The sequence below is a fragment of the Etheostoma spectabile genome, chromosome 7 (assembly GCF_008692095.1).
Source record: "Etheostoma spectabile isolate EspeVRDwgs_2016 chromosome 7, UIUC_Espe_1.0, whole genome shotgun sequence".
NCBI lineage: Eukaryota > Metazoa > Chordata > Actinopteri > Perciformes > Percidae > Etheostoma > Etheostoma spectabile.
The window spans coordinates 24482171-24498102 of record NC_045739.1 but is presented as its reverse complement, the minus strand read 5'-3'; the positions used below and the strand labels follow the sequence as shown (position 1 = coordinate 24498102).

At 42.2% G+C, this 15932-nt stretch overlaps 1 protein-coding gene across 1 annotated transcript in view; it reads right to left on the bottom strand.

Annotated features, from left to right (window-relative positions):
• Positions 1–206: 206 nt before the first annotated feature.
• LOC116693036 (uncharacterized) overlaps positions 207–15932 on the bottom strand; it is a 20003-nt gene continuing 4277 nt past the window's right edge. The window contains exons 2-7 of the mRNA XM_032521708.1: positions 12735–13010; positions 11793–12008; positions 8773–8940; positions 634–702; positions 492–545; positions 207–274 (exon numbers count right to left, since the gene is read on the bottom strand). Coding sequence (XP_032377599.1) covers positions 207–274; positions 492–545; positions 634–702; positions 8773–8940; positions 11793–12008; positions 12735–13010 — 851 coding nt within the window. The remainder of the gene's footprint in view (positions 275–491; positions 546–633; positions 703–8772; positions 8941–11792; positions 12009–12734; positions 13011–15932) is intronic.

Sequence of the window (15932 nt, the reverse complement as noted above, 5' to 3'; positions counted from 1 at the left end):
TCTCTCTCTCTCTCTCTCTCTCTCTCTCTCTCTCTCTCTCTCTATCTATCTATCTTTTAAAACATTCAATCCAAAGACGAATGCACACCGCCAGTATCCACAAACTATCTTAAAACGAGCCGTCCAGTGAGATGGAAAGTGTTGCTAAGGGGCCGTTTCAGTCGTTCCCGTTCCCCGGCTGCAATGACGGAGCAGAGACGTTGGTTCTAGTCGTTCGGCGTCACTTTTGGTTTCTCCAGCAAACAATACGCGCCGACAGCGACCTGCGACGAATCTGAGAAACAACACAGAGCAGAATTTAGTCCGTTTCATCAGAGTGAAAAAAAAATCACCATCTGCTTCTCATTCAGTGTTTTGAAAAATATATATATTGATATTATTTAGTTTCTGTATTTCCAGTTTTAAAGAGAATCTTTTTATATATATATATCATGGTGTCTTTGACCCAGTAAACCTGCTTATATATTATATATTATATGTGTTACAGTTACCTTTATAAGGATTTCCAATCAAGGAATATGGGGACTCGTTGGGGAGCGATGTCCCTGTGAGAAGGATTCAAACACAGTGAATATGTAATGCTTGTTACCAGAAATACTGTAAATAAACAGAGTATGTGAGCTCCGTCTTTACCGGCGTTCTTCTTCTCTGGTGGAAGATGAGGGACGGTGTCGTACGTGTGATCGTGTCGGTTCGATCCATCTGTTGAGACATTTCACCAACGAGCGTTATTGATCCAATCACCTGGAGACGGTCCCGTTTGTCTGCTTTTTCTAGATGACGTAGTGTTAAAAGCGACTAGGGTAGCGAGTCGTGTGGAGACCATAAATCTGCAAAGGGAGCTTGGCTTTCTGAACATGTTGCTCCTCCAATCAGGATCTAATGACATGGAAGACCGGATCAGACGCAGGCGCGGGGGGGGGGGGGGCTCTAGCCCCAGCTAATAAGAGCATTTGCCCCATGAAGGCTGAGTCCTTCTTTTGTCAAATGACATAAGACTGTTAAAAAAGTGACATTGAGCTTCAGAAACACAGGTACAAAATACAGACACTTGGTGCGGGGGGTGGTCATGTCGGCATTTGTGATTGATCGATAGTAGATGATGGATGTGGATGGATATATAGATGATGGATAGATAGATAGATTAGATAGATGGATAAGATCCAGATAGATCGATAGATAGATAGACGATAGTCATGGATAAAGCATAGAAGTATAGAAATGTATAGCGAAGATAGATAGAAGATAGATAGAGATAGATGATAGATGATGAAGACTGAGATAGATAGATAGAAGATAGATAGACAATAGATAGATAGATAGATAGATAGATAGATAGATAGATGGGATCAGATGCATGGATGGATGGATGGGATTGGATAGATAGATGGAATAGAATGATGATAGGATAATAGATAGATGATAGATACTGTAAATAGATAGAATAGTAGACACAGATAGATAGACATAGATAGATAGATAGATAGATAACTCTGTAAATAGATAGATAGATAGACACAGAAGTAGACAGATAGATAGATAGATAGATAGCATAGATAGTAGATGATAGAAGATAGATAGATGGATGGATGGAAGATAGATAGATGGAGAGTACACCCCCTGAATACGATGCAGTGATGGACTTGCATGCGAGTGGCATAGATAGAATAGATAGCCAAAGTAAAGATCGATAGATAAGAATAGATGGCTATGGCAATGGCCATAGAATGCGAGAGCAATGGATATGGCGATGCGAATGGATGGATGGATGGATGGATAGATGGATGGATAGATGGATAGAAAGATAGACAGGTAGATAGATGGATAGACAGATAGATGGATAGATAGATAGATAGATAGATAGATAGAAAGATAGAAAGATAGAAAGATAGATAGGTAGATAGATGGATAGATAGATAGATGGATAGATAGATAGAAAGATAGACAGGTAGATAGATGGATAGATAGACATTGATCCCAATAAAATGGGAAATTACAGTGTTGCAGCAACAAAATCAGTCACACAGCACAGAATATAAATATAAATAGATAGAGATTTATATCTAAACGCGCTTGGTCGGGACTACTGGCGTCCCTTTTGACGCGGTCAGGTTAGGGAAGAACGGCGGTTGAGTTTAGGAACAGAAGAACCGGACGGTTGCGTTCGGTTGGGTTCAGTAAAAGAAGCAAGCGACGGTTGGGTTTAGGAAATGTGACACGAGGGACACGATCCCCGGTCTCCAGGGGGAAGGTCCTGTGTTGTTTGACCCGTCCTCCACCCCAGAACACCTCCCTATGTGGATTTTCACCCTTTCCTACAACACATTCTCCCCCCCATCGCGTAACATACGATGGCGTTGTCACTGGCACTAAAAATCTCTTCTTTAGCGTCTTATCTAAACACACATGGCGTAAGTTTTGAAGCAGTTAGGTTAAGGAAAAGGTCGTGGGTGGGCTTACGTTTCCAGGACACGCGGGACAAGAACGGGACACGCGGGACACGATCCCTGGTCTCCAAGGTCCTGTGTTGTCCTGTGTCCTGTGTTGTTTTTGGGCTTTTTTACTACTCGCTACCATAGTCGCTGCAATTTGCACAGCTCTTTGAGTAGCCCGTATATTATACATATAGCCCACATGTTTACTGTACATTTGTCTTTTAATTGCCTTAACCCTGTGCTAGTTGTTGTGTGTCCGTTGTAACTCTTGCGTGAGAGCGAGTTGAGGACGGATGGGTCAAACAACGCGGGACTTTCACCCAGGAGACCAGGGTCCGTGTGCCATTCTTGTCCAGAGTGTCACTGGAATGTACATTAGGTAACCCCACTCACCACCTTCACCTAAACCCGTTCTTGTGTCGCATGTCAGTTAAACGTACTGTACGTGCCGACCCAGACGCCAAGAGTCCCGACTAAGAGCCTCTAAATATGACGCCAAAGGGCAAGACGCAAGATTGTCAAAAAGTGAGGCCAATAGTCCCGACCCAGAGCATCAAAAAGGGACACCCAGAGTCCCGACCAAGCGCATCTAAATATGACACTAAGGACACTTTTTGCGTCAATAACAAGCGCCGAACGCACCTGACCAAGCGGCGTTGTTAGATTAGATCAGATTAGATTAGATTAGATCAGTCAGATAGATTAGATTGATCGTTAGATTAGAGTAGATCAGATAGATTAGTCTAGATTAGATTAGATTAGAGTCAGATTTAGTCTTTAGACAGATGTCAGTATCTAGATAGATAGATGTAGTAGATTAGTCAGTAGATTAGAGTTAGTATCAGAGTTAGATTAGATGGATCAGATATTAGATTAGATCAGATTGATAGTCTAGATGATTATAGAATTAGATACGCATATCAGATAAGATCTAGATAGGTAGTTGTAGATTAGACTAGATTAGTCAGATTCAGTCTAGATTAGATCGAGATTAGGAGAAGATTAGATTTAGGATCAGTTAGATTAGTGCTAGATTAGATTAGTCATCAGATTAGATTAGATCTAGATAGTTACGATTAGATTAGCTTAGATTAGATTAGAACATGATTAGTCTGACGATTAGATATTAGAGTGTAGTTATCTAGATTTAGCATGAGATTAGATGAGATGGATCAGCATAAGATTAGATCAGTAGTATAGATAATAGTAAGTAGTCATTGATTAGTAGTAGTAGATTAGATTAGATTAAGTAATCGATTACTAGATTGATCAGTTAGTTAGGGATAGATTAGTTAGATCAGATAGATAGATCAGAATCTAGATTAGCTAGAGTATTGAGATCCATAGATTAGTGATAGATAGTCTAATAGATTAGATTAGAGATTTTAGGATGACAGATTAGATGTAGATAGATTCAACTTTTGTCATTTTTACACAGGCTACAAGGCAACGAAATGCCCCAGTTCAGGTCTAACCAGAAGTGCAATAGCAGCAGGTGCAGGATATACACTGGTTCCATTAGTACAGGACATGGCTATGTACTGAATAAATATAGAAATGAATGCTATTATCAACAGAATTTTACAGATAGATTTGTCCTGTAAATATAATATACAGATAACAAGTGTTGTGAACCAGATTTACAGGTGAATATGTACTGAATATAATATACAGCTGGATATTACTACAAGTAGAATTCATACAGATAGATATATATATAATAAATTAGGCTAAAATGAGCAGTATAACACGCGCGGGGAGTGAGAATCTGTTGTTATTCACCTGAGAGATCGGCCATGCAGTGTGCAGCTCCTTGTGCGGTCGACGTTCCTCCACCTGCCAAAATAAAAGATGTCTTCTTGGTTGTTTTGCTAGATGCAGAAATATTGAAATATCTACTGTCTACATGCAATTTTGTGAATGAAGACATGAAATATATGGTGTGTCAGAAATGCTCAAATTCTCACTGCACGTGAATTAAAGCAAAAATAAAACAGTGGAAAGTTGAAATCACGTCAACCTGCTGAAAACCAGTTTTTAAACTGAGTCAGGCTCGTTTTTACGTTGCAATGTGATGTAACTTTTTCTAACTCTCCTGTATAATAAATACGAACGAACGTATGAATCAGAAGAGGAACTTGACGTGAAAAAGGAACATTTCTTATCTCTCACCATTTTTCGGCTGAAAAAAAACTCCGTCCTGTATCTCTTCGTAGACGGGGCTTTTTTCGTCACTTCCTGTGTAAAACACACGTCAGTAAAACAGTGAGCAATCACCGATTACCTCATTTAGGCGTTTCCTCGTTAAAGGAACCAAACCCAGTTTTCTTAGAGCATTTTCACACTCGGGTTTGTTTTTCCAAAAGTAACTCCGACCTATTAGTCATACGACAAGACTTCAAGGCCTCGTTAGAGCTGAAGGGGGACCAGTCCTCTTGCTGGTTTCTGGTTTCTTTAGTTCATTACTGACCAAAAATAGCAATAAGATAAATTATAAAAATACAAAATGTGTGTTGCAGCCATACGCTGTACATAGAGCTCTTCATATGCAGTCTATGGTTGCAACGTACAAAAAGAAAAGCAACATCTATAGTATAAAGTATTAAAAGTAAATGTTCAATATGTCCAAAAAGGAGCAGAAGCTTGTTAATTTCCCATATTTGTTGTTCCAATACATATTAGATATTCATCATTGGATATTCATGGCAAAATAACAAACAGTAATGTGAAACACCTACTGACATTTTTCAGCTTTTTTACATTTAGCATTTAAAGTTTTCCTTCTTTTTCTGTTGGTTCACTTTTTGGGGTTTATTTATGCATTCTTTTTATTATGCATCTTCTTAAAGGTGCCCCGCCACACGTATTTGGTAATATACGTGTAATAATATTCAACCAGCTTAGCTGCTGGACCCTGATTAGCTAACAGCTAGCCAATGAGAGCCTGGCTATCAGCATCCTTTACCCAGCTCATGAATATTAATGAGCTCAGGCAGCAGCATGACGTCAGACTGACCGGCTGTTGTGATTGGTCTGATTTCTCCTCTTATTTCTTTTCAGTGGCTAGAGCAGACACACACACACACACACACACACACACACACACACACACACACACACACACACACACATATGTACCTGACATATTTAAAGGAAAACAAATGTGTGGCAGGGCACCTTTAAAGGAGAATTCCAGTCCATTTTAACACAAAGCTCTGCTGTTTGTAAATGTGTAGTGCTGCCATTAAAGAGAGAAAAACTAACCTACACCGTGCTATCTTCCTGCTAGCATTAGCGCCCAACAGGCTTAAACAGGGCAAGTTTTTAAAGGTGTTTTTAGCCTCTAAACATGTTCAAAATGTCATTACCAGTGCCTAGCCATGTGCAGTGATTCTTCCGAGTTAACACAGTGAATTTCACTGCTGTAGATGTGACAGAAAGGCATAAAAGTTGCGTTAATTCAGCCAGTGCACATACCTCTGTCCAAACTAGTCGAAACACGACTTTCTGTCACATCTACAGCAGTGAAATTCGCTGTGTTCACTCGGAAGGAATCACTGCACATGGATAGGAACTTTAATGACATTTTGAACATGTTTAGAGGCTGAAAATGTCGTGGTTTGGGGGTTTTATTTGGGGTTATTTTTTTACATTTGGCTTTCCCTGTGTTTGTGTTTCGGTTTTCTCCCCGGTCTCGTGTTGTTGGTCCGGTCTTGTGTTGTTGGTCCTGTCTTGTGTTCCCCTGTGAGTCTGTATGTTCTGCTTCCTGTTTTATTTTGGTAGTATTGTTTCCTGTCATGTCTTGTCTTGTCTTGTCTAGCTTTGCCTTGTGCCTGTCTGATTGCCCTGCCCTGCCCTGATGGGATTCACCTGACGTCTCACCTGTTCCCCGTTACCTCTTGCATTTAACCCCTGTGTCCCCTTTGTCCTTTGTCAGATCCTCTTGCTGGTTTGTCTGCCTGTGGACACGGCGTCTTCTGCCTTCCCGTCTTCTTCGTAAGTTTCTTCCTGTGTGTTAGTCCTGTCTGTGTTTTTCCCTTTTTTCCCTGGACCCCTGTGGACTTTGTGTTGTGGATTTTTGGACGTTTTCCCTTGTGGACTGTTTTCCATTTTTCCCCAATAAACAACCCCGTGTTCGCCTGTAAACCTGCGATTTGGTCCTCATTCCCCTGCTACCCATAACATAAAAACACATTTAAAACTTGCCCTGTTTAAGCCTGTTGGGTGCTAACGTTAGCAGGAGGATAGCACGGTGTAGGCAGCACCGATTGGTTAGTTTTTCTCTCTAATGACAGACCTCCAAATATCCAAACAACAGAGCTACTTGTTGAAATTGATTGGATTTCTCCTTTAAATGTGTATTTACTGATTCATTGTTTGTCTTTTTAACGTGTAAACAGGTCAGGTTTGATTCACCTCGTCTTTTGCACCGTCTCCGAGCTAAGTAGACGATGAGGAGGAAGATGAGGAGGAGGAGGAGGAAGGAGACGACTACTCCAATCGCCCAAATATGAGGTGGTGGATATTCTTCAGGAGCACACGGAGGAAAACAAAGTAAGAACTAATTAACATAGCATGTCATTTACAAACAGTTTGTGTTACAGCAGAGCACAAATCAAATTATTATATAAAGTATTATGTGTCGTGCATGTGTATTTCATTACAATTATACACGCTTTAAAGGCTGTTGTATCTACAGGTTACAATACAAAAACATACAAAACAAAAAACAAAGAAAGACTTGATGGTCCAGTTAGTCTCGCGTTTCCAGACCCTCCTCCACAGCGCTGTAGAGGAGGGTCTGGTTAGTCCACCCAGCATTCCTGGATGGGAGAAAACCTGCTCTGGTTCATTGGCATTTCTTTAAACCAATCACAGTCGCCATGGGCGGGGCTAAGCGCTGGACGGAGCCACGGTGCCGCTGCTAAATAGCTTTGGGAAGGAACTGGTTTGGTGGAACGTGTTTACGTTTAGAAGTAGTTTTAGTCGTCAACAGAGACTCAGATTGGACAGATAGTCTAGATAGCTGTCTGGACTTTACCCTGCCAGAGTCCTTGAGGACCAGGTACCCATAGTCTCCTGTATGATGGACGATAGTCTAGCTAGCTGTCTGGATTACCCTGCAGGACCTGAGGACCAGGTACCCATAGTCCTCAGATTGGACAGATAGTCTAGCTAGCTGTCTGCGATTTACCCTGCAGAGACCTGAGGACCAGGTAACCATAGTCCTCAGATTGGACAGATAGTCTAGCTAGCTGTCTGGATTTACCCTGCAGAGATCTGAGGACCAGGTACCATAGTCCTCAGATTGGGACGATAGTCTAGCAGCTGTCTGATTTACCCCTGCAGAGACCTGAGGACAGTAACATAGTCCTCAGATTGGACAGATAGTCTAGCTAGCTGTCTGGATTTACCCTGCAGAGACCTGAGGACCAGGTAACCATAGTCCTCAGATTGGACAGATAGTCTAGCTAGCGTCTGGATTTACCTGCAGAGACTGAGGACCGAGGAACCATAGTCCTCAGGAAAATCCGCCGCAGGAAATGACTAAAAGGTGACGAAAAGACTACGAAAAGGCGACGAAAAGGTGATGAAAAGGTGACAAAAAAACTACAAAAAGGCGACAAAAAGGCAATGAAAAGGCGACGAAAAGACTACGAAAAGGTGACAAAAAGACTACAAAAAGGCGACGAAAAGACTACGAAAAGGCGGCAAAAAGGCGATGAAAAGTTGACGTAAATACTACCAAAAGGCAACGAAAAGGTGACAAAAAGGCATAAAAAAGACTACGAAAAGGCAGCAAAAATGCTACAAATAGACTGCGAAAAGGCGACAAACAGGAGGCAACAAAGGCCGAGATCTGAGGACCAGGTAACCATAGTCCTCAGAAACCAGTTGCAGGTTAGAGCACCGACACAAAGAAAGAGGAAGTGGACGGACATCCGGTCAAAATGACTGAAACCGGGCGGAATCTCCATCGGCAACGAAGCAATCCCAGAAGTGGAACGACGTGAATATAGACCATGACTTTCACAAAGATTGGCTTCAGAGAAGTACAAGTTTATACCAAATTATAGCCTGTACCTTTATGAAGAGTGGACATCATGTTCACACGTCACCTGGACCATGATGGTCGCATCGTGTTTGTACGTTTCTCAGAACAACTTTGACTCTGTCCTGCCCAGTTACCTGTTGTTGTTGTTGTTGTTGTTGGGGTTGTTGTTGTTGTTGTTGTTGTTGTTGTTGTTGTTGGGTTTTTCTTCGTCTTGTCTGTGTGTGTCAGAGGAAGACAGAGTCCAGTATTTATGTACATGCTCTCTCACATTAAACCCTTTACATCCATTTAATTTCACATGAAGATTTTTCCTCTTACTCTTCCTGTTGTGACGTTGTTTCTTTGTCGTCGTGTGTTTATCAGTCCGAGGTGGAGTTGATGGTACAGTTGTTGCCTCTGTTGGAGGAAGTGCTGCTGTGGTTGTGGTTGTTGTGGGTGGTGCCTTGTCACCTTCAGAGCAAGAAAGAGGAAATAATGTAGGACATAAATACACTTCACTACAGAAAAGTGCTGAGAAGATCATACAATTCATTTTATGTATTTTATCTCGAACAATCAACAAAACAACAAAACGGCTTTACCTAAACTCGCTCGGTCGGGACTGATTTGACGCAGAAAAGGGTGAGGGTGGGTTACGTTTACATGGGTTTAGGAAAAGAAGAAGTTTTAATGAGATTTTAAGGGGAGGGGGGTGACACAGCCCTAAGCTGGGGTGGGTCCCGACCCCCCCGTGATTATGTCTGTCCCCCTTCTCTTTCCAGTCTTACAGGTACAGACATGAGAACGTTATCTATTGTCTCTATTCCTTTGAATAGAAACGGCTGAAGACAAACCTCAGCCCAGAGGGCGGGGTGAAGGCTGCCGTCACCAAACTCTGAGGTTAATTCTATTTTAAAACATCAAGCACACAACATCCTCAGCAAGCCCAGAGAACACGTTACACCATGTATATGTCTATCTATAATATATTATATATATATATATATATATATATATATATATATATACATATATATATATATACATATATATGATATATATTTATTATATATATATATATTATATAATATAATGGGAACATTGAGGGCACATGAGGACAACATGGGAAACATGAGGGCACATGAGGACAACATGAGGGCAACATGAGGACAGCATGAGTCCATATGAGGGCAACATGAGGACAACATGAGGCAACATGAGGGCAACATGAGGACAGTATGAGGGGCAACATAGAGAAAACATGAGGGCAACATGAGGGCAAACATGAGGACAGTATGAGGGCAAAACATGAGGACAACATGAGGGACAAACATGAGGGCAACATGAGGGAACACACGCATGAGCGCAACATTGAGGGCAACATGAGGGCCAAACATGAGGACAGTATGAGGGGCAACATGGGAAACAGGCACATGGGACATGAGGCAACATGAGGGGCAACATGAGGGCAACATGGGGACCAGATGAGGGACAATGAGGACAGCAGGAGGGCAACATGAGGGCAACATGGGACAGTCTGAGGCAAATGAGGACAACAGAGGGCAACATGAGGGCAACATGAGGACAACATGAGGGCAACATGAGGACATCATGAGGACAGCATGAGAACACAATGAGGGCAACATGAGGACACTGAGGGCAACATGAAGACAGTATGAGGACAGCATGATGACAACATGAGGACAACATGAGGACAGTATGAGGGCAACATGAGGACAGATGAGGGCAACATGAGGACAGCTGAGGGCAACATGAGGGCAACATGAGGACCAGTTATGAGGGCAACAGGGAACAACATGAGGGCAACAAGGGCAACATGCAGGACAACAACTGAAGGCAACATGAGGCAGCATGAGGACAGCATGAGCACAAACAGAGGGCAACATGAGGGACACATGAGGGCAACATGAGAGACAGTATGAGGACAGCATGATGACAACGTGAGCGCAACATGAGGGCCACATGAGGACAAATAGAGGACAGCATGAGGAACAGCATGAGGGACAGTAGCAGGGCAAACATGAGGACAGCCATGAGGGCAAATGAGGACAGCATGAGGGCAACATGAGGGCAACATGAGGACAGATGGTGGGAACATGGGACAACATGAGGGCAACATGAGGGACACATGAGGCAACAATCATGAGGAAGAACATGAGGACAGGCAGAGGACAGCATGAGGGGGGTGTGGGGGGGGGGGGACAGCATGAGAACAAACAGAGGGCACATGAGGAACATGAGGGACAAAATGAAGACGTATGAGGGCAACATGAGGACAGCTGAGGGCAACATGAGGGCAACATGAGGACGAACATGAGGACAGCATGAGGACAGCGATGAGAACAAACATGAGGACACATGAGGAGACAACAATGAGGGAACATGAAGACAGTATGAGGACAGCATGGACAACAATCAGCGGGACAACATGCGGACAATGAGGGCAACAGGGACAACATGAGGACAGCATGAGGGTACACATGAGGGACAGCATGAGGGATAAAACATGAGGGTAACATGAGGGCAAACTGGAGGGCAACATGAGGACAGTATGAGGGCAACATGAGGACAGCATGAGGGCACACATGAGGGCAACATGAGGGACAGTAGAGGGCAACATGAGGACAGTATGAGGGCAACATGAGGACAACATGATGGCAACATGAGGACAGCATGAGGGCAACATGAGGACAACATGAGGACAGCATGAGGACAGCATGAGAACAACATGAGGACAACATGAGGACAACATGAGGGCAATCTCATCTTCTCCTACTTCCACAACTCATTTTTTCTTTTTCTAGCGGGGTTTTCTGGTCTTTTTCGTCTTTTTCTATGCTAAGTAGTGGCCAATCTTCCAGTAATTGGTCTGAAAGTCTGAACCATCCTCAAAGAGTTTTCATACTTTCATACTAACCAAACCAATGGTTCTTTTCGGTCCGGACCAAGACCACCTCTTTCGATCCGGACCAAAATTTGGTCTTTTGATCTGGACCGTGGTCTGCGGCGGTCCGGACCAAGACCACCTCTTTCGATCCGGACCAAAATTTGGTCTTTTGATCTGGACCGTGGTCTGCGGCACCTTTCTCAACTGCGGTATTGGTCCGGAAGTCCAGACCAAATGAGACAGATGTGAAGACGCCCTTAGTTAGCTTGCATGCTAGGAGGCCCAATTATTGTGTTTACCTCGCCCCCATGTTTCTGTTTCTCTCTGATTGAGTGTCTGTGCTTGTGTCAGTGTGTGTTAGAGCATTTATTAGTGTGTGTTAGAACATTTCCATAGTGTATTTCCTGTCTCTCACCTCGGGTCACGTCCAGATAAACAGCTGGTTTTCCATCACAGTAGTAAAGTCCAGCGTCCCCAGGCTGCACGTCTCTTATAGTCAACGTCTGGGCCTCTGGTCCTTGTTGTAGTCCTCCAGAGTCTCTGGTCCATGTTGGGACATGTGATGGTCCCACATCATGAGGACACGTCAGAGAGACGCTGGTCCTCTCTGGAGCCGGAAGTACAGTTGTCCCTGAACACAACACACATGTTCAATCAGTACAGACATAGATTAATGGATGTAGTACACATGTTCAGTGTGAAGTCAGAGGATTATTTCCACTTTAAATGTGACTTTACGAGAACAAGACGACCTTTTTTTTACCTTGTTGTTATTACTTATATTTATAAAGGAAAATAAAACCTTAGTGCAGATGTAGGCGACACCAAAAAGCTCTTCAAATCCAGGAAGTAAATATTCCTTCTAATCACAGAGGCAGGAATTTCCATTGATTTTAAATCCTGGTTCAGACATGAATAATGAGTATATTATACTTTAAAAAATAGTTGCCATTAAAGGTTTAAAAAGGTGCTTTTACATTTGAAATGTACCATTTCAATGAGTGTCAGAACATTTTTTTTTTTTTTAACCCTTGTGTCGTCTTCCTGTCAACCATGAAAAAGAACACGTTCTTTCAACATTATTATTATTATTATTGCTTTTTTAATGTTGTGGGTGCTTTTAGTATGTTTTAGGTGTTTTTTTATTTTAATGTTGACATTTTCAGCGCTTATTTCGAAGGCCCCATTTTTTTTTCTGACAAAAAACAACAATTAACCGAAAACGGGTCAATTTGACCCGAGGACAACATGAGGGCAACATTAGGGTTAATCACTTTTTTTTTTTTATTGAATGTTTAGCTTAGAGACATGAGTCTAGAAACAGAAAGCAGAATGAATTATGGGAGTTTGGTGTTACCTGATGGGATCAGATCCACAGCTTCATCGTTACAGAAGTATCTTCCAGAGTCGGAGACGACAGCTCTGATAATGACCAGCGACTTATCAACTAATGAACCGTATCGTTGTTGTTTTTTCGGGTCTTGAATGTGTGTTGTTTGTCCGTCACCATTAACTGTCAGGATGTCAGCTCTGACTCCATTCCTCTCTCTGCTCCACGTCACGTTCCCCCCCCCAGAGTGAGGACATGGCAGAATAACCTGTGACCTTTCTTCAAATATTTGAAGGAATATTCCTGCAAAAGAAACAGAATTTACATAAAAAACAATCTGTTTATCTCATTTGTTAGCATATTCTTCATTGATCCCAATGGGAAAATTACATTTTCACACTTCAGATGTATTACATTCTCATACGGCCTGACAATATGCCCACACACACCACACCACGTCCACGCACAACGCACCACACGCACACACACAACGTCACGAACACACACCACGCCTCTGTGAAACAGGGATCTTTCACTAACAACCAAAATATACCATCTTCATGCACCGTTGCAAAATCCTTATACAATGCATTCATTAATAATCCAAGAATCGATTTACAGTTTTATTAATCCAGGTGCACAAACACAGCATGATCTCTCTTCTGCACATTAACACTGTTAATACACAGACAGAATACACACACACACAAACACACACAACACCCACATCGACACCATACACCCACAACACCGACATCACACCACACACACACTACACACCACCAACAGAAACACATACCCACAATACCCACACACACACCACCACACACACAACACACACACACACACCCACCACACACCCACATTCAGACCACATACACACACACATACCCACACACACACACACACACACACACACACACCACACACTACACACATACACACAAATACACACACCAAAACCAAACACACAACACAAACACACACACACACACACCCCACACACCCACACACCACAACACATCACCCACATACACACACACATACACACACACACCACACACACACCACACACACAACACACACCATACTACACACACACACACACATACACACACATACACAACATACACACACACAACACATCCATACACACATACCACACACACAACCATTTCAACACACACACACATAGTACCACACACACAACAAACAACACCAGCCACACCCATCATCGACACACCTACACGCACACACACACACATACATCACAACACAACAAGATATACACACACCACACACACACCACATACCTGCACACTAACAGTCACCATACACGACACACACACCCACATACATACCACCACACATATCAGACCACACACCACAGCACACATCACCTACGCACACAGAACACACCTGACACACACACACACATACAGACACACACACACACGTACACACATACACACACACACATACACACACAACTATGACACAACACACAACAACTACATACACACACCCCCCACACACCTACACACACACACCCACTCCACACAACACACATACACACATAAAACACACAATACACACACCATACCACCACACCCACACACACACACAAACATTCACACACACACACACACACCACACACACACATAACATCCACACATATGTACACAGACACACACACAACACACATACATATGCACACACACACCGGACATCACATACACAGATATATACACACACACACAACACATACATGCACACACAAACGACATGCCACTACACCACACCCACACGACATACACACACAAACACACATACACAACACACAGATATCACCACACACACACTACATACACACACACCATCCAAACACACACACCCACCAGTTCCTCAAGTTATGAGTAGCAATGACAGACCCAATAACCGTCGTGTGTCTTCCCGTCAAAAATTGAAAATCAACACTTTTATGACGCTTTTATAGATTTTCTTACGTTTTTGTCCTTTTTTTCAACACTTTGATGCTTTTTTTCCAAAGTTTGCCACTTTTTTACTTTACAACACACGAACACCATACATAACATACAACACATGTCAACTTTTACTCAATACTATTTCAAAAACACACTTCCATTTGTTTTCCAAATGCTACAAAATAGAGTAAGACCCCAAATAATGAAAGGTATAGATTTGTACTTGCAAAGAGCGTTGGAATCAATCATGTTATTTTGGGGAATTAGAAAAAGACATAATATGGTACACATAGGACAACATGAGGCACAACATGAGGACAACATGAGGACAACAGGGGGACAACCATGAGGGTTAAAGTTATGTTTTTATAATATATTAGTTTTCTTACCTGCGGTGACGTTCCAGCCCAGAACGAAGGCCAACAGACAGCTGCAGACGGTCACCCTCAATCTTCCTCAGGCTGCAGTGAGTCAGTGAGCAGGAGTAACCTCGGATGCTGTACTCTGTTTAAATAAGAACCAGGAACATGTGGGTTTTTTCATCAAAAGCCCCGATCTTTAAAGGTTTCAAACCAACGTCATTCATCGCCATCGTCTTCTTTCCGATCAGTCTCTCTGACAGACCAGCAACCCTAACCTATGTTATGGGACGAAGAAACAGAAGTATAGGAAGTCTACCTATTTATGGGAAAACGTATAGAAACAGAATATAGGACGCAGGACTCTTAAATAACCTAAACGATAGGGAGTATATAGACAAAAGACGGACTTGTTAGGATTATAGAGAACAGAAAAATATAGCACAGGTATTGAAAACCTAGTTATGGCATCTTATAGAAACAGGAAACTATAGGGACAGTTTACCTCTGTTATAGTGGGACTATATGAATAACAGAAAATATAGACAGGTACTACCTATGTTATGGGACTTCTAGAAACAGGAAATATAGACAGTAATCTACCTATGTTATGGACTTATAAGAACAGGAATCTAGACAAGTAATCTACCTATGTTCTGGACTTATAGAAACGAAATATAGACAGTATCGTACCTCTGTTATGGAACTATACAACGAGAATATCAACAGTATCTACCTATGTTATGGGCACTTATAGAACAGAACTATCGACATTAATCTACCTATTTTTTAATGGGACTAGTATAGAACCAGGAATATCGACAGTAACTACCTATGTGTATTGGACATCAAAAAGAAAAAAAAAATAGTATATAGATAG